Source organism: Pelecanus crispus, chromosome 6, assembly GCF_030463565.1.
Source record: "Pelecanus crispus isolate bPelCri1 chromosome 6, bPelCri1.pri, whole genome shotgun sequence".
Classification (NCBI taxonomy): domain Eukaryota; kingdom Metazoa; phylum Chordata; class Aves; order Pelecaniformes; family Pelecanidae; genus Pelecanus; species Pelecanus crispus.
In genome coordinates this window covers 1,520,828-1,539,501 of record NC_134648.1, presented here as the reverse complement: position 1 = coordinate 1,539,501, position 18,674 = coordinate 1,520,828, and the positions used below count along the sequence as shown (strand labels likewise).

The 18,674-nt window shown below is 46.5% G+C and overlaps 1 protein-coding gene across 1 annotated transcript in view; it reads right to left on the bottom strand.

Annotated features, from left to right (window-relative positions):
* EPS8L2 (EPS8 signaling adaptor L2) overlaps positions 1-18,674 on the bottom strand; it is a 65,895-nt gene that overhangs the window by 932 nt on the left and 46,289 nt on the right. Inside the window, exons 10-21 of the mRNA XM_075712209.1 lie at positions 18,482-18,621; positions 16,193-16,272; positions 15,564-15,690; positions 15,119-15,207; positions 12,717-12,791; positions 11,498-11,646; positions 11,189-11,315; positions 10,686-10,801; positions 6,790-6,901; positions 5,583-5,690; positions 3,970-4,111; positions 530-713 (exon numbers count right to left, since the gene is read on the bottom strand). Coding sequence (XP_075568324.1) covers positions 530-713; positions 3,970-4,111; positions 5,583-5,690; positions 6,790-6,901; positions 10,686-10,801; positions 11,189-11,315; positions 11,498-11,646; positions 12,717-12,791; positions 15,119-15,207; positions 15,564-15,690; positions 16,193-16,272; positions 18,482-18,621 — 1,449 coding nt within the window. The remainder of the gene's footprint in view (positions 1-529; positions 714-3,969; positions 4,112-5,582; positions 5,691-6,789; positions 6,902-10,685; positions 10,802-11,188; positions 11,316-11,497; positions 11,647-12,716; positions 12,792-15,118; positions 15,208-15,563; positions 15,691-16,192; positions 16,273-18,481; positions 18,622-18,674) is intronic.

The following is an 18,674-nucleotide window of genomic DNA, read 5'->3' as shown; positions in this document are numbered from 1 at the left end:
GCTTTTTGGTCCTTTCCTGGTGGCTGGGAAGATTTGCTAGCCCCGGCTGAGGGTCTGGCTCTTCCTCAGAGGTACTTCAGGACAGCTCCTCCAGAGACAGGCAGTCATCTGGAATTTGCATTCCAGGCCAGGGGTTTAGTTAGTTAATTAGTTATTTGTCTGTACGTTCAGCACTCTGAACTGGCTAACTGGGGCCAGACGAGCACCAGCGGTAGGACATTGTGTGACATGTGGCTGTGAGTTGTGTGAATAAGCAAGACCATTCCTTTATTTGCAGCTACTCATTAGGTCTTTTGCTGCACTGTAAGACAAGGTTTATTTGATAGTGTATAAGAAAGGGTGTCAGTTTGGGCTCTGAATCTACTGGTTATATAGCCTGGATTTAATATGATTGAAATCCAATTTGCAACACGGGCTGTGTAAGTAAATACAAGTGATGTGTAATCCAGCTGAAATGTTGCAAGCTGCCTCCCCCACTCCTTTTTCAACGAAAGACCAGCATTTCATGTGGTAGTAAAGCAGATCTTACTCTTTGCTGAACGACTTTGCCTCCAGCCAAGCTTTGACTTCTTCAGTGCTGGATTCGAAGGTGAGGGGCACAGAAACTTCCTGAGGCTTTTCGACTTTGAAATTCCTCTGGGGAGGCTGAATTTTGTTGTTTGTGATCATCTTTAGCAACTCATCATTCAGCTCGTCCATTTGATGAATAAGTTCTGGGGAAACAAGGCACAAGGTAGAGAGTAGGGAATGAAATTATGTCTTCAGTTACAAATCCTATGAAATTGATGTGTTTGTGGGGAAACTGTAAGGAAGGTCAAAATGTGGCTCAGCATTTTTATTAACTCTGTAAACACACCAAAGGAAAGTGCTCACTTTTGTATTTTAAAGAACTCTTTAAGTGTTCTTAGAGCAACAGGTTGAGCAACAACATTTTGACCTTCAAACTTCTATCAGGAGCAAATGTGTAAAGGGAGACTGCCACAGCTTTGGAGGCTGGCAGACTGCAGGAGCGGATGTGAGAATCTCCCCTTTCCTCCCAAGCCAATACTCTCAACTTCCTTCAGCTTTTGAAACCTCGCTTGCTCTTTGGGAGAAACCTAGATTTCTGCAGTTCTTCTCCAGAATGATGGAGAGGAGGAATCACAAAATAACAGCCAAATGCTCATTGTCCGCACAGCGATCATTGAATCTGAAATGCTGCTTAAGGGTTTCCTGCAGTGTGACTGTCCCCCAGGACAAGGGCATGCTTTGGTACAAGCACTGCATGTCTGAGATTTTGGCCTCATTGCTTCAGCAACGTCCATTAGGCTAACTGGGGACTCTTGGAACAACTGCTGCTGTTCCTGGGAGAAAGGAAATCTCTGGTTCTGATGTTGACCAGTATTGATATAGCTGTATAATTTCTGGAGAAAAGCGTATTCTCTGCCATGGTATATACCAGCAGACTCTGAGCTGTCTCATTTAATAAGCACATACTCGCCAGTCCATGTTTAACTGAGTAGAGATTGGTCTGGTGTGAAAAAGGAGAGCTCACATCTGCAGAGGCACTTGCTTTTAGCCAGCGGGAGCAAAACTACCCATCAGTCTGCCTGGAAAGTTCTTGTTCGCAAGCACTTATTGGGGGGAAAAAGTGTGTCATATTTGGCAAAATAATAGGAGAACATTTTGATAAGAACACATTAATTTTGTGTGACCGGTGTCTGTAGCAGGTGCTGGTAAGGACCTGTATTTTCACCTATTTTATATACAAATTTATATTGGGATCCATCTTGTTTCTCCTGTTGCTAACCTACACTGTTCATCACACCTCATTGAAAGGGCATAATAAAACCCTGCAACACTGACTAGCAGAAGTTTGCTCAAGGGCATAAAGCCTGATCTGGCAGTGTCTTTGCTTCCACTGATGCTGTCAAGTGGTGACAAGGGACAGGGTCCCTTTTTCCTGATATCTGGTGTTGCTGTTGTGTTTTTGCTTTAGTTTGTCATCTTCCTGTTTTTGAGTTACTTAGTTCCCTTCGGGCTGTTGAAATAAGGAAATTGCCCTGCAAAATTAGCAGCAGGGAGGGGAAAAACCCCAAACCACATGAGACAGCAGAGGTCAGGGAGGTCTGATGATCTGTTTCTGAGAACGAGGTTCCCATTTTTCCGTGCCTCTGTATTGCCATTTATTTTCTTCCCATTGCCCCTTCGCTGCCACCTGATGTGGAAGGCCAGTTGTGTGAGCACCTACAATTAGAGTCTTGGTTTTGAGCTGTAGCCCTGCTCCATCCACTTTTCAGTCCTCTCTGCTACTTCTAATAAGTAATTCACTGATCCAGGTCCTCACAGATCCAGCTTTTGCTGTGCAGCTAAATAGAAGTGGCCGGAAACATGAACTGGGAGTGAGCAGCACACTCCTAAAACTCCAGTGACACATCATCCTGTATCACTTTTTCCATGAAACTCCTGAAGACTGGGGAGAATAACTCAGTGTTATTAATAGATACGTGTCCGTGATGCTTGTATTACGGGGCTTTCCGTCATCCCAAAAGGGCTCCTGCTGCCAGGAGTCCCCGGTAGCTGAACAGGGCGTGAACCCCAGTTCTGGCCTTTCGGGAGACAGCTTGCTACAGGTGTATAAAGGGCGTGCTAAGGGGGTGAGGTGAGCCAGGCTCCTGCTCTTCCTCACGTTCTGTGACCCCGCGTAGCCCGCGCAGGGTTAGGGAGTGATGTGCATCTCTTCTTGGCAGATCTGCTGGCTGGGGTTTCTCTGAAAGCACTCGAAGGAACAGGCCAGGCGGGCGCTGCGTGCGTGGCAGGAGACAGGAGCAAAGGAAGCGAGAGAAAGGAGTTGCGCTGAATGTGGGTCATTGCTTAGACACAGTTAAACATGTTGGCGGGGAAAGGAAACTCTGTCCTTGGGAGGAGGAGGAGGAAGGTGATTGTTCCCCTGTACTCGGCGCTGGTGAGGCCGCACCTGGAATACTGTGCCCAGTTTTGGGCCCCTCAATACAAGAAAGACATTGAGGGGCTGGAGCGTGTCCAGAGAAGGGCAACAAAGCTGGTGAAGGGTGTGGAGCACAGGGCTGGTGGGGAGCGGCTGAGGGAGCTGGGGGTGTTCAGCCTGGAGAAGAGGAGGCTGAGGGGAGACCTGATCGCTCTCTGCAGCTGCCTGACAGGAGGGGGCTGGGACGGGGGTGTTGGTCTCTTCTCCCAAGTAGTTAGTGATAGGACGAGAGGAAATGGGCTTAAGCTGTGCCAGGGGAGGTTTAGGTTGGAAATTAGGAAAAATTTCTTTATGGAAAGGGTGGTCAAGAATTGGAAGAGGCTGCCCAGAGAGGCGGTGGAGTCACCATCCCTGCAAGTGTTCAAAAGGCGGGTAGATGTGGCACTCTGGGCCATGGTTTAGTCTGGTCTACCCTTGATTGGCTTAGAGTAGACTTGGTAGTGTAGGTTAATGGTTGGACTGGATGATCTTAAAGGTCTTTTCCAACCTAAACGATTCTATGATTCTATGAAGGTCAAGCTGGAAGGAGGGTTAAGGTGATAGTAAATCCCCTTTTTGCCCTGCTTGTCCCAGGCTGCCTGAGAGCCCGTGACGTGAGTCAGAGAGCTCCTCAGAGCTGCGCTGTTGGCTGTTGTGCTACCTGGAACCTCCTCGGTACATCTCCCCCAAAACCACTGCTAGTCTGTTGCTTATCACTAAAAGGTGCAGTCGCTCCTTGTGCAGAGCTGTGTGAGAGGGAACACGCACTTGGGTAGCTCTGGTTACATGCACACAGCAACCAAAAATAGTGGACAGACCATTATGGTAAAAGTAAAGAAAGAAAACCACCAGGACAGAGAGCAAGCAAAAGCACACGCTCACAGAAACTTTTCAATTAAGTCCTGAAATGCAAAGCTGTGGTGCCAAGCCTTCTGGCTGCCCGAGGCTGCTACGTGTGGTGTAAAAGGTGCCCGGATGCTGGGAGCACGGTGTGGGACACGTACGTTCTTTGGCATCCTGGGGAGAGTTGCGTGATAACATTTCACTTCCCCATTTATCCCCCGCGTAGCTGGCAGGTAGCTTGTGAGTTGGGCTGGATGGTCCATATCCCCTGGGGGTCAGCTCTCCTTTGTACTTCTGGTTAGACTAGGTGATAAAGAAAAAAAAATCTGTAAGAATTTTTTTTTGCCATTTTTCATTTTCTCAAACTTTTTGCCCCCCACCCACGATAGCAGATTGAGGGACAAATTGCTGTGTCCTCCCTGTGCTGATCTGGGGCCGCTCAGCTGAGGCTGATGTGACCTGACCTCAGGTGGAGCTGCATGGAAGAAGTTAATTTCTGGGGTCTCACAGGAACGAACAGAACCTAAGCCAAAGGCCGAAGACTGTGTGAAGGCATTTACACCCCTGCGAAACATGTCACACTCGTCACACGGAGAGGAGTGGTATTTTATGCTTGCTAACTACTGCTGTGGATGACGGCTCTCCCGGGCGTGACTCGGCCCTTTAGCCGTTTGCTATGCAGAAATTACTGCTCATAGGACTTCCTTGGAGACGGAGAGCAAGGGAAGCAAAAGGGTTTTTATATGAAGAGAAAACAAACAGAAATCCCGTTTGAAGCTACAGCATCACTGCTCTAGTAACTTGGTGTTAAGTGGGGCCACTGCCAAGTGCCCAGAGCAGTCTGGAAAGAGTTTTTTGACATTTTGATTAAACTAACAGGCCTTTTATCCAGCAGCCTGCTGGGGCACCTTATGCTTTGCCCAAGCTGTGAAATGCCAAAGTGGGGAAGCAATTCCATGCTTCCTTAGGGCATTTAGAGCTCTCCAGCGCCACATTTTTTGCAATGCAAGCTGCTTGAGAGCAATATTCACTTAATACTCATTTAGATGGTATTTCCATCTGCCTCCACTCCAGTAACTTGTTCCTGGTGCTGAGATGAGGGAACTGTCTGTCTTTAATTTAATCCCCAGCAAAAATCTCAGCATGTTGGTGGCAAAACTTGCTTTTATGGCTGCGTTAGCTCTTTCGTCCTGTTCACAGCACAGCCCTAAAAGCAGCAGGGTTTCGCAGAGGAGGTGCTAAACCATAGGCTGAGAAGTAGGTGGGTTTGGGGGGGGAAGGCACTGGCAAAAGCTGGAACTCTTGCCAGCAGCTGTTCGGTGACACCTCAACATGAGAGCTGTTCTGTTGGGATGACAAGTCCTGGTGCTGGGCTCGGGGTGGGCGTCCCTGCGAGCTAGGGTCTCACTTCGAGCGGGCGGCTGCCTGCGCAGGACTCGGCCTTTGCCTCTCCCATCGCCCTGCCTGCCAGGCGCTGCTGGCAGCAGGCAACGTGCTTGGCATCTCGGAGCGGGAGGAGAGCATGAGGCTGCCGCGCGGGTGGGAAGGATAGGCCTCGTTTGGGGAGGGGGAAGGTAAACAGTGGCAAAATGTGAGAGTTTTATCATAGGAGACTCGGGAATCTCCTGGATCCTGGTTTGTCTACTTGTGAGGGTTCATCCCGACTTGTGTACAGCATCCTAAGAAATCCAGGGAGGTCTAATCACAAGATTATTCTGAGAGGCTGATTATGCCCTGCAGCTGGCTACCAGTTAATTATCACCTCGCTACAGACCTGTTCGAGCTCTTCTGGTTTCACCACATCCAGGATATTATAAGGGACATAACCAGCCTGCCCACTCCGGTTGAGCAACTTCCACCACTGCTTATTATCTTCCAACACCTGACAGAGGGGAAAAAAATAAATTTGCTAGTGAGAACATCAGATTTCTGGCATACATAAACAGCATATAGTGGAAATAAACCACACAGTAATGTGAAGTTGTCAGAATAACATCACTGAGGCCAGGAGCTGGCAAACAGATCTGTTGCACTTGTTTGCCGTTTGGGACTGAAGCCTTTCCTGAAAAGCATCAGGACTTACCCTAACGGAGAGCGTCTCTGGGGGGAAACAGACCTGGGGTGCTGAAGAACTCATAGTTCCTACTTAATTTGCCTGTTTCTCCATCTTTTTTTTTTTTTTTTTCCCCCCAGTGACTGAGTTTGTGTTGTCTTTTTGCATTAAAAAAAACAAATCATGAGTGACTCCTGCCAAAGATGCCAGAGTGTTATCATATAATTTGATCATGTGTCATATCATAACACATAACATATCACGTCATAACCATGATGTGGCAAGGAGATTGCCCATTGCTGAGAGATCTCCTATTGCTCCTGCCCTCCTGCTCCTTTCAGCAGGCTTGTTTTTACCCAGAACTGTGATTTTTTTTTTTTTTTTTTTTTTTAATTTTCTTTTTTAAAGTAATCTTCCCAGACTGGATGAGCTTTGCTGGCAAGGCCCACACACATTTCTCATTCTAGCTACATTTTTGAACAGAAGTCTTTTTCTCAAGTCATAGACTGTTACACTTAGTGTGTAGACCAAGTCATGTCCTACATTCTCCAGCTGCCAGCAGTATTGTGGTAAGAGACAGGTTATGAAAAAGGATGTTTTCATAGAAAATAATTCCTTTGCGGGGGGAGTGGTAATAATGAACACAGGCCCAGCAAATGAGTGAGCAGTGTACTGCAGTGCGTGTTTTCTTTCCTCCTCATTGCTAATTAAGATGTGACTGATGTGTTTCAGCTGAGCAAATGACCCAAAGCATACAGTCAGCCTGCTCCAGCTCAGATGTAAAGCTTTAGATTTGAGCAAAGTTTCATGTTACTGCTCAGAAGACACCCAGCAAAAATGGGTTGGCACATGCCAGTATCTTGAGATCTCTCTCCTGTTCCTGGAAAGGGAAGGAGGGCACCCCTTTTCCCCGAGCACGTTCGCTTACCTCCAGGATTTCATCCTTAAGCACTGACAGCTCATTGGCATTTCGCGCAGTAAAGTCATAGTGGATTTTGGCATATCTCTTCGGCAGAGCCATTCCCTGTGCCTCAAAATTCCTGCAGGAGGAAAAAAACGGAGTTTTAGTGGAGGCCCATCTAATAACTAGGGCAGTATAGGTTCACAGGCAAAAAAGGAGTGGTGAAGACTGTGTGCCAGTGCAGGTAGAGAGACAACTGCATTTGTGTTAGGAGGGGACAGTGCCTCTTTGCTACTCTATTTTGAGGAAGATTTTCACCTCTCATTTTAGTGGAATACCCTGTGTTTGGGGGGGAAAAAAAAAGCTGTAGGGCTGTTTGGTTAGCGGCCTTATTGGGGGACTGTGAGGCTGCTGCTTTCAGGGTGGAAGAAAAGACTTCTTCCCCTACCAACTGCTTCTTTGCTGCAGCAAGGACTGGGGAGACTGACAAAGCACAAACAAAATGCTCTGATTGCACCTCCTGTGAAAAATAAGTGTGAAACCCTCATGTCCTGGAAAGTGGAAACAACTGCCCCATATGCCAGAGCAGGGGAGAAGCAGGCAGCAGTGCTGGGAGAAAGGATATTGAAAACGAGCGTAGGTAGAACTGACTGGAAATCTGTGGTTTTTTTCATCAGGCAATGAACGCTGCAGCTACTGAAACAGAATTCTGCGGGTTTCCAGGAAAAGTGAGTTTGAGCGTTTTTATTTTAAGATGCATTTTGGGGGGAAAGGAGTGTGTTTAAGGATTTTGCTTGGAAATTTCTGAGACAAGAATATATGGCTTTCAATGTTGAACTGACTTTTCATTTGGAGGGAGAGACAAAATAAATACGGTAGATTGTCAAAAGTGGTAGAAAAAGTGCAATGAAATATTTCCTTTGACCCAAACTGAAATGGTTTATTTTTTGATAGTTGGGGTTTTTTTTTGCCTGGCTTAGGAAAATTTTGCAGATCTCATCTTTTTCTTCTTAGATTAGAATGGGTTCAGTGTTATTTTTTAATTCCAAAAATGTTTGCAGTATGAAAAAACTGTCTTGCCTTGTTGTGTAAGGGCAGGTAGAAACTACTTTAATGCACCTTCTGTGGATCTTTCTGCTTATGACTTGGAACCTGCACAGCCGCCTGGTGCAGAAGACTCCCGGGTGCAGTATTCGCAGTGGGCATGCCAACAGGGGGTCGGGTTCTCCTCCAGTTTATGTCAAGTTCTGTGTAACTCAGTGAAGCTGGTGCTTCCAGCATTGCTAGCAACTATGGGTTTTAGCCTCATGGTTTTCCCATTGCTGAGTTCTTGGGTTTGGTCAGTGATTTTAAATCCATGATCTGTGGAAACTCGGCTCTTCGTGGACGCCTTCTGAGGCATCTGTAAAACCTGACTTTGAAAAGCAATCCCAGTATGTTTAGTTTCAGTTCGTTTTACTGTCTTCACTAGATAACTTTTGGTAGCCTGACAAAGGTTGAAACCACTGGTTCAGTGGTTTGATATCATGCCTATGGCTGTAGTGCTGTCTTTAGCTCCCTTGATTTGGGACAACTCTTGGTCTGGGTACAGCCATGTGCAATATGTAAGTTGTAAGTCTGCATTGGGGGAGAGCTTGGAGCAGACTCTGGGACAGATTGAATCTAGTCAAGAAAGGGAATGGTGGCCTTACCCAGCAGTGCCCTGAAGGCAGGGAGGGGGAGGAAAGCCAAGTTAGGTAGAAATTACTGCTTTTGTAGCATTCCAGAAGGTAAATGAGTCATGAGGAAAGAGGTGACGGCTGGAGGAGTTTGAGGCTAATGCGTACTTTGCGTGCGCCTCGGTTTTACACAAGCGACCTTTGCTGATTATTGTAATATTGCCTGGGGCTTTCATGACAGTTCTCTGCAGCCAAAAGCCCTGGGTAAATAATAAGACTGATGATGGGTATTTTTGTTAATATAGGGTCTCTTGGTTAGAAAACTAGTTCAAACTACCCTGAAAAAAGCATGAGTACAGCAGGAAATACGTGTGTCCCAGGACTGTGATCTTGGCAAACATCTGGGCAGACTTGGTGCCTAAGCACATCCTCAATTTTAGCATCTGCTTCAGTGCCATTAACTTTGATGTTTCTTTCTTAAGTGTTATCTGAAAAGAAAACTTGTTCTTGACAGCCTGAAAGGTAGGTAAAAAGGTGCACCACCTATCCCAGGAGAAGAGAGATCCTCATCTACTCTTCTGTGAGCCCACACTGTAGTTAGACTGGGTGGTGTCTCAGGGAAACAGGCACCTTGGTTAAAAGGCACGCTGTTAATTTGTATTCCAGGACTCGATATTACTATTTATAGTTTGCCTGTGCTGAGACTAACAGATGAAAATGTTTCCTTATGTGTGTTATCTACCAGTCACTAAAGATGGACTTAAATGTTCTCATGTAAACTAAGTTGTCCTTATTTTTTCATAATCTCACTGGGACAAATGGAATTGGAGAAGAGAATTTGTTATTGTAATTCTTTCCCTACTCAATGCTGCGTCTGCACCATTTTATGGTCCCAGCAGGACCTTTGATGGGGTGAATGGGAAGAATAAGTTATTTTGCTGATATAATTTGATGTAAGGTATTTTGCTGTGCATTTGAACTTTTTTTTTTTTTTAGTAGTAGAGCTTATAAATATTTTAGATTAGAACATAAAACCATGAAAACAAATCCTGGCTTGAAGGTTTTTTTCCCAGTCTAGAGCTGGCTACAGAAAAGTCCATGGTTAAGTGCTTTGCTGGGTCTGGGCTTCCAGTCTTTAAAAAACTGAAGTTGATAACTTCACGTCAAATCACTGCAAAGCGGAGTATGGCAGAGCATTAATTTGCAGTTTGGGGAGTGTTTTGAAACTTGGAGATCTTGGAGAAATTTCAAAGGCATAAGCCCAGGTAAACAAGCAAGCAGATGAAAAGCCTCTAAACTTTGAACCAAAAGTACTTTCATAAAGATTTTATACCACTGAGTAACTGGTGATAGAAAACTAGCAGTGGGGCAGAGTGTTTGGTTAAATTGTGAAAGAGCCTTGAGGAAAAAGCCTGAGGCAGAGGGGTAGCCTGGTTGGTTCTGGGTTGGGAACTGAAATTTCCAAGACTTCTGAAGAAAGGGAAGGGGTTTTTTCCCCCATTTTCTGGATTTATCTCACTAAGAAGAGTTGTCTGAAATCAACGCCCTGGCAGTCTCCTGATGGAGAGATAGGCAAGACCGGAAACACATTCTCATTTTGTTCAGCCTCTAATAAATGTTTTTCCCTTTGGCTGTGTTTAAAAGCACAAGGAGGAGCAGTTGCCTCCAGTGAAACAAAATGGCACTGCCTCAGTTAAAATGTTTTCTGTGCAGTGCTGCTGAGGTGGGGCCGCTCTTCCCCAGCGCTGCGGTTTTCAACAGCAGAAAGCTTGCGTGTGCTCATGCCTCAGAACAGATTCCTCCTGTGAGCAGGTTCTGTCTATGCAAACTGTTGTGGCTTTAGGATGAACGGAGAGATACTGACTTCGCTAGACTTATGGAGAATGAAAATGCAGCACAGTATCTTTGGCACATGATCCTTAATACCACGTTGGTGGGCTGATGTTATGAAACAAGACATACTGATTGACTAATGAAGTCAGTCAATATTTTTGCCTCTTGTGGTGGAAAACACATGTAACCCATTTCCTTGCAGACCTGCTGGTAATTAAAAAGCAGATTAAAAATCAGTGTTTACATGAATAATCCCTCATCTGATCTTTGAGTTCTCTTGATCTTGTTAACAAGTCTGAATTAATAATGGCAGAGAGTTATCTAACCAGGATGCCAAGACATTCTGGTGTCATGGTATGTTGCAGTGGGTGCTTATGAGGTTACAAGGGGGAAGCCGAGGCGCCGTTGTCTGGGGTGGTGCCGATACATTACCTATTTACATGCTGAGTCACGTTCTGCTTAAAGGCATCCACAGCTTGTGTCTGATCAGCGGTCTGGCTGCGCTTGAGTGAGGAGTTACGGTAAGGATATCCATTGGCTGATGATAGCTGGAAAGGTAAAAATGAAGTCAGTGTTACCAGAAAAGGGGAAAGCTGTATTGGAGAAAAGGAGAGTGAGTGGTAGATGAATCATGGCCTGGAAGCTTTTGGTCACGATGAAGTGCACACCAAAGAAACGTTCTTCAGGCAAACCTGTATCCGTGGGGCTCAATTCTGGCATAGTATCCTACTTGCTGTTGATTGGGAGGTGGGGCTGATTGTTGCTGCCCTTTTCTGGCCTTCTTTTCTTTCCATATTTAACTGGGGTGACCAGATCCAACTGAGTTTTGAGCTGACTACTTGTTACACACCATTGCAAACTCCACAGATCCACCTCTCACTCTGAAAAAGGGAGAGGGAGCGGGAAGAGGGGATGACCGGGGGCACAAGACTGACCTCTTCTTGCAAGTGTCCGATGTCTATTTCCCAGGGAGCTCCACGGAAGATTTCCATGGGCGGTTCCCAGCCATTGCGAAATTTGGGGATGTAGGTGGGGATGTTTGCTTCTCGGGGCCATTCAGCTCTAGGACACAAAGCGAGGAATATGTGGTGAGACCCACGAGGAACATGTCTCCGAAAGCATGTCAGGGAGAAGCAGGGGCATCGGGGCATCCTTGACCCTCGGACATGGCTATAAAATCAAGCATGCTGTCTGCCTTTCTCGAGAGCTTGGGGAACCTGGTGAGATGGCAGCTCTGTCCTCACCTGGATCTGGTCCATGTCTCTCCCAGGGAGTCCCAGAGGTTTATCTCTTTTGGTGTCAGGTGTCCTCTGAGGAAATCTGTGGTGTCTTTAGAAAGAAGCGGGCTGACGACAGACCTGGCAAGCTCAGGGCCACCACAGCTGTTGATGATCTGGATTACACACAAACACGCACAAATGTGAGAGATTTTGCAGGAAATGTTCAAAGTATCAAACCAGCACACACACACAAAGGAACAGAAATCAAAGACAGAAATATCGGTGGCTCTGATCCTTTGGAGTCTCTATGCCTGCCCACTCCAAAGGAAGCCAATGTACCCTCCACAGTGAGTGCCTCTAAAATCAGGCTAATTCACATGAGACTTGCACTTCCAAAGTTCTCCTTTATGCCTTCATATGGTAGGGTGAGGTTTCACAAGACAGATGAACTAAATTAATGGTTTGCTGCTACCTAAAAGGGATGCTGTATTCCCTCAGCATCCCCTTATTACCCTTGCACTGCACTGATACTGCTTGATCGGCAGGCTTTATTAAGGAAAGGCAAATAGACAAATAAGGCAAATAGTTCCTAAGTTCTCCAAGGTATAAAATGAAAGCCAGAGGGCAAGCCTTCATGACAAGGGATGTCCTGACTCCTGTTGGCAGCAGCTAATCCTTAGATCAGCTCAGTTGTCTCCAAAAACATCAACCTAAGTCTTTGAAGAAGACTGGACAGTTCAGAGGAACACAGGAATTTTTCTATTGGGAGTCAAAGCAAGGTCTCATCTAAAAATTAGCTATTGTTAGAGACAGGATCTATCGCAAGCTGGCACTTCAAAAAATGGGAAATCATTTGGTATTTCTGTGTCCCTTCCAGCTTCTCTTTTAAGTTGGATTTCTGCTTCCTATTTTCAGTGCAAATATTGAGCCATATTTGCTTGAAGGTGAGATCAGGCAGATTCCCAATGGGAACCATAGCTGGCTTCCACTTTGGTTCACAGTAAGTCTTTGTTAATGGGGTGAAAAGATTCATATTTGCTAGTGTTGGTGTGTTTAGTTCAAGCTGGAAATCAGATCAGAGGCCAGAAACACTGGCGTTATTGCTTCTAGACTTTACTGAGAAAGCTTCAGCCAGTTGTGAGCCGTCTTCTAACTCTTCTGCGTAATCTAGCTGCCTCTAAGTGCGAAAGCAACATTAGAAATAAAAAGTGAGTTCCCAGTGGAACCTGTGAGTCAGATTTACCAGTTCCAGTGGCCCAAAGAGGAAATGCACCAACTCTGAAGCGCTGGGGTTCTGGATGTGCTTTCTCAGTTTGGCCTGAAAAGAGAAAGGAAACCTAGTTTAATCCTAACCTGATTTTGCCTTCTCGTTTCTGTCACCTGGAGGGATTGTTGCTGACTGATACTCGCTGCAGTTAATAACGCAGCCTGAAAAGTAAGGAAACATTCAATAGTGCACTTGAAATCAGGGAAGAACAGTGAGTGATTGGGGAGTAGGAATCATTCAGTTTTAGATCATTTATATTTTGTGTCCATTTCTAAGGGTGTTGAATTTCAGGACGGGTGGAGTACCTACTCTGTTAAAACCAGTCCATTTGCAGCTATTTTGAGCAGAAGCAGAAAACCTTGGCTTATTTTGAAAGTTTTAGTGAGGAAGGGGCAGGTCTATTGCTTCTGGCCCTTGCGAAGTTGAAAATCCCACTAGTTCCCACAGAATGAGTGTTTTGCAGGGTCCCTTGGCAAATTGCTGACAAGGCAAAACCTCCACTGAGGTCATGCCTGGAGCACCTAGAGCTACCCTGGCCACTGAAACTCTTGGTATTTGGAGTAGACTGTGGTGGGATGGAGGAGCAAATGCTTAGAATTACTTTACTGTAAGAATTGCACTTCATTAACAGCAATCAGCTAAGCTGTGGTGAGAAACCACTTCAGTTTATGCTTCCTTTCAGCTCTTTCTTGTGTCCTGTGCTACTGGCATTGCTGCAGTGGAAAACAGGCTCCCTCCTCCCTACCAAAATGCAAGGCATTTTAAACGCTGGTGATTAAACATTAATGTGGAGTGGAAAGTGTGAAATAACAGATGGCAACAAGGTGACTAAATGAAATGGCACTTCACAAGGACTTCGCAGCCACGTGGCACGTGACAGCAGTGCTGGGGCAGACGCAGCTGTGCTCCACCACTGATTCCCCGCTCTCCTTACTTGCCCCCGGCCTCTTGCCGGGAAAGCAGCTGCTCTTTGTGCGTTTGTGGATACACAGGCAGCAAATCCAGGGCCCGAGCGCGGGGAGAACTCGGGCACGTGAATGAATTTCCTACGTGTTAACTCCCATGCTGCTGGCGGGGGAGCAGGAGCGGTGCTGAGCTTGGGGACAGCGTGCCAGAGCATTTGCACAGATCCGCAGCCTGCAAAGGGCACTTGCGGCTGCACTGCGTGATCGCAGCGGCCAGGGTAGGACGCCAACGCCAGCGCAGGCCTGTGCCGTGACTAAGGGTTTGGCTGACCACGCTGACTCCGCTGTATTTATCTCAGCTGTGTCAGCGGTCAGAAAGGGCTGGGATGCAACCGCCAGGCCGGGATTTCTTTATGCTTGGAGAATCCTCAGCTGCTTCTTCAGGAAAGCTAACATCCCGCCGTGGATGCATGGCATAGCCTTAGCGGGACGCCTGATCGGCTTGTGTGACAGCAGTGATTGCTGGCCGGAGATGCCACCTCCAAGACGCAGTTCTGGTCCTGAGCAGGCAAAAAGTATGCATATTTGCTTCTAAAGAAAAGGTTGGAGCTTGGTGTCCTGCATTAAGGTTGTTTACAATCTCTGTGGTTTCCTTACTAATAACTTCTCAGGAAGGATCTTGTTAGGCTGTGTTCGCTGGGCAAGTTTGGTCAGAACTGACAGAATTTCCTTCTGGCTCGTTACCCTCCGGGTCTCTCCTACGTCACTAAGCGAAGCTGGCAGCCCTGGCAACATCTTTATGCTTCTGCTTTTCATCCCCTTAAGACAGCAGCTCCTCCAGGGGAGAAAGAGAGGAGGAGCCAGGAATCTCAGGGCAATGAGGGACGTCAATTATTGTTAACCAGAGACTTTCCAGCCCCTGGCTGAGGCAGCTTTACAGCTGCTCTGTAGACAGAATAGGATGAGAACAGTTTAAAGTAGGTAAGAGTTTTTTTTCTTTTTTAGTATTTGCAGTTCTCCGTTTTATGCCTCATAAGGATAACAAGGAGTACAGGTCTCGGAAAACTACCCAGACTTTCAAAGGCCACAAGCAGAAGTGAGTATCTAGAGTGGGGATGTCTGTGTCAGCCTTTGCACAGCTATCGGCAAGGTGGGCACGGCAGTTCTTGGCTCTCTGAGCTCACAGTTTCACAAATGCTTTGAGTCAGGACTGTACCTGAAAAGAGATCCAGGCATTGCAAGGCCTCTGTCTGCTCAGTCCCATCCTAGACGTTACACTCCCAGTTTCAGTCTAACAATTTGGCCCAAGAAACCTGCAGAAGCCTGACACAATGTTTGTTATGGATTCTGAAGAATCTGGAATTCACACCTTCCTCCCTTGACAGTGTTTTCAGTTCAAATTTTACTTCCAGTGCTTACTGCTGGGAAAAAGCCCTGTTGCTGCATGGGATGAAAATATCCTCTGTGTCTTACCAAGAGGTTAAAAGCCAGTTTGGTTTTCTGGAAGCAGTCAATGAACTCGGCCTCACTCGGGGGTCTTGCTCGAAGAGTCAGCATGCCCTCTTTTATGAGAAGGTGGAGAGAAAGAAACTTTAATTAGAGCACACCTTTTCAGGAAAGTTTCATCTTGCTGGCATGCAGAAGACACAGCAATAAAGGGTGCTAAGACTAGAACTACTAAAAATCAAGGGTTCAAGAAAACCAAAAGTCAGTCTCTGTGTTGGAGGCTTCACTAGGCTCTGTGTGCTCTACAAGAGGTCCCCACAGACCAGCGGCACCTTCCAAACTGGTGTAGCTGCTGTTGGGTCCATAGCCATGCTGCGGCGTCAACCTGGCCTTGCTGGGGTGGACACTGAGGTCTCCTCCCAACCTTCATCCATGCCCGTGTTCCCAGCTTGTTCTAGCTGTTGCACTGTACCTGCTGGCCCTTTCTTCTTGTTCTTCTTCCCTTTCTTCCTTTGGTTGAGCTGTTTGAATGCCTCTGCAGCCTTCTGAAGCCTGGCGACAAACACTTCAATGTCATCCAGAGTGCAGTTCAGGATTTGCTGTGAGGACAGAAATGCAACAAACCCAGGTGAAAGAGAGCCCAAACTGCAGGCAGCTGGGAAGCCTGAATCCCAGAGCGTGCCACTCTGTGCCTGCTTCATTTCCTGGAAGAATGCACAGGAATGGGGAATCCAGGCATGAAATTAAGCTGAATTCATCACTTTCCAAACACAAAGCTGTGCCTGGTTGTGTGCTGTACTTATCAATATGACAAGTGACCTCTCTGAATGGACGTCTGGAAAATAACCCCAAGAAGGGACTGCGGGCTGGGGAGAAGCAGACCTTCTGAAATCAGCAGAGCTACCTCAGCTCAAAGGAGATTGTAAGTGATCCAGTGATGGAGCTTTGCTTTTGTTCACCTTATATTTATGAACAGCAGATATCAGTTTAACAGTGACTAGACTATGCATAAAATGTCTGCTCGTGGAGGAGCCCCTTGCTTCCTTCCTTTCTTCTCCCTCTCCTCCTGCCTATTGACTGTGCACCGTTCTTGTTACCAACCGTTTCTTTTTCAATCTTCTGTGCTAAGATGGCTCGGGACTCTTCGTGGTCTTGAGAGCTGGAGCCTCGTCGATCATAGTCTGCAAACAAGGGAGGGAGAGAAAAATATATTTGTTATCGGAGATTGAAAATAGGCTCCATTAAATGCAGGGACCCATGGGATGGTAACTCCCAGCTCGGTTGTTTATTCTTGGTTATGAGAGCACCTCAGGAGATCACAAAGAGCAGGAGGTGATCAAAGCTGCTGATTAAATCTTCCAAGGTCACAGCACCTGCCTGCCAGCCCTCTGTGTCGATAACGCTGCCTGTTTTCAAGTGTAAGCAGTGAATGAATCATGAAGAGCATCCGGCTGTCAGCTGCAGGCAGAGACCTGCAAGCCCTGGTCTCCAGGTGCTGCGAGTCACTGACTCCTTTGCCTTTGATGCATCTAAGCTGACTTGCGCCCGCAGAGGAGCTGGAGCCACCGCGCGCGTTGCAGAGCACTCCACCTGTATGTAAAGCGTGACTAGATTAACTCCCACTCTCTCTTCTAACCTCCAGCTCGCCGCAGGAGCCTTTCTTGTCCCAGAGGTACCAGTTTAACTAAATAGTAGTTGAGAAAGAAGAAATAAGACCTGGAAGTGAATGCAACTGTCGCTTGCTAGAAAGCAGCATGCCAGGAATTCTGCGTGACTGATGTTTAGGCAGGCCTGTGCACAAATGAGCATTTTTGTACAAACTTGTGTGCAGTCTCTCAAGTGTTTTTAATGGGTGTTTAAAAAAAATCCTCCTGCAATAAAAAAAACCACAGGCAATTCCCAGCTTTCAGAAGACAGACACTCAGTGAGGGGGTGATATTTCAGTGTGAACAATTGCTCAGGTGGCCTCTTGGGAAAAGAATAATGTGTCAGCTCGGTGAAATGGAGTTTGAAAGGGCCGGCACAGCAGGTGTTTGGACAGCAGGATATATAAAGTGGGAGAACTGGGGAGGCAGTTTTGGCAAAGAACCATGAACAAGGTACGTCATCTTTAAGTGTTAAGATGAGGTGATTAGTTTTGACAGGTTTTGTAGAAAAAGCAATAAGGCATGTTTCAAAGGAGAAGCGATCTCAGCAAACGGGCATCAGTCGAGCTTTCTCCTGTAACCTGCTTTCGTGCCAGGCTCTGTGTTCTGAGATCCAGAAATCCCGCCTGGGTAAATGCCCAGCTCTGCTGATGTAAGCAATGGACTTAAAGCTTTTTGCTAAGCATCCTGGGAAGGGCAGAGTTCATTAAAACCTGCCGTGCATCAGAATATAGATGTTTATACGTGGTCCAGCTCTGAAATATAAATCTCATTTTCATTATGCAAAACTGGACCTGAAATAGGCTCTCCATTCAGGAGGCCAGAGCAGCTGCTTGGCTTCAGATCCCATCCAGGGAAATTAGTATTTTCTCTCCTCAGCTGGTGTTTGGAGTTTTTTTTTATAGTATCCTGATGACGTGTTTTCCTTGAACCTAGAAATTAATCCTAAGAGAAGGTGGTACAGTAGGCAGTGATAAGAAAGGCTTTTTTGTTTGCTCGTCATTCTATTCTATTCTATCCTATGATTTTAGCCAATTTGAGCTTTTGTCAGAGAAAGAGCTTATTTCTGTTACTGGGAGCTTACTTCTGTTACTTCTTTCTCCAAAGAGAAATACAAGTTTTTTCAAGCCAGTTCAAACAGGAGGAAGTCAGGGTGGTTTTGGAATAAGATTTCAGATTAGCACGTGAGAGAGGTGAGTTCAGATCTGCATTTCCACACTCAATTCTAGGACAAATCATGCAAACCACTTGATTTCTGAGGGTGAAATCTTGGCTCCAGTGAAGTCAGCAGAGCCAGGCATTTGCCTTTCTGACCAGGTGTGTCTTGTCTGTATGTTTTAAGATCACTGGTGCCTGGTCCAAACTTCATGTGATGGCTCAGTTTTATGAGGGGCTTTCACCTCTTTTGGGAATTTCAGTATCCTCAAAATACAGGTGTCGTTAAAAGGAGTTTCTAGGAGCTTTGATTTATCGAGCAGAAGATGCATAGTGCTAGCCCAGTGGGTACAAATGTTTGCTGTGGCCCAATTTTTAGGCATTTATAAAGCACAGAGGGAGATGCAACAAAATGTTGTGCCTTTTGGTATGTGTCTGTGTCACATTATAACACAGAGAAGAACCACTGAGCTTCCCTGTGCTCCAGCAAGACAGGGCCTGAATGACCACAGGCCATTTCAGGAGGGTTGGCTGTCCAGGCTAACGAGTCCCCCGTCCCCAGGACAGACTTGCTGAGTGCTCCCAGTACCTGGATTGTACTGGGGAGGGGGTGCCACCCGGTTCCTGTTCATCGCTGAGCCTCGCATGTCGTGCTGGATCGGGATGGGAGCCGGCCCTTGCGGCGGTGGGAGGATGGATTGTCTCTGCCTGATCTTTTCTTGGTTTGCTCTGCAAGGGAAACAACGTGGAACAACCCTGTCAGTGGCTGCTGATCCTGTTTC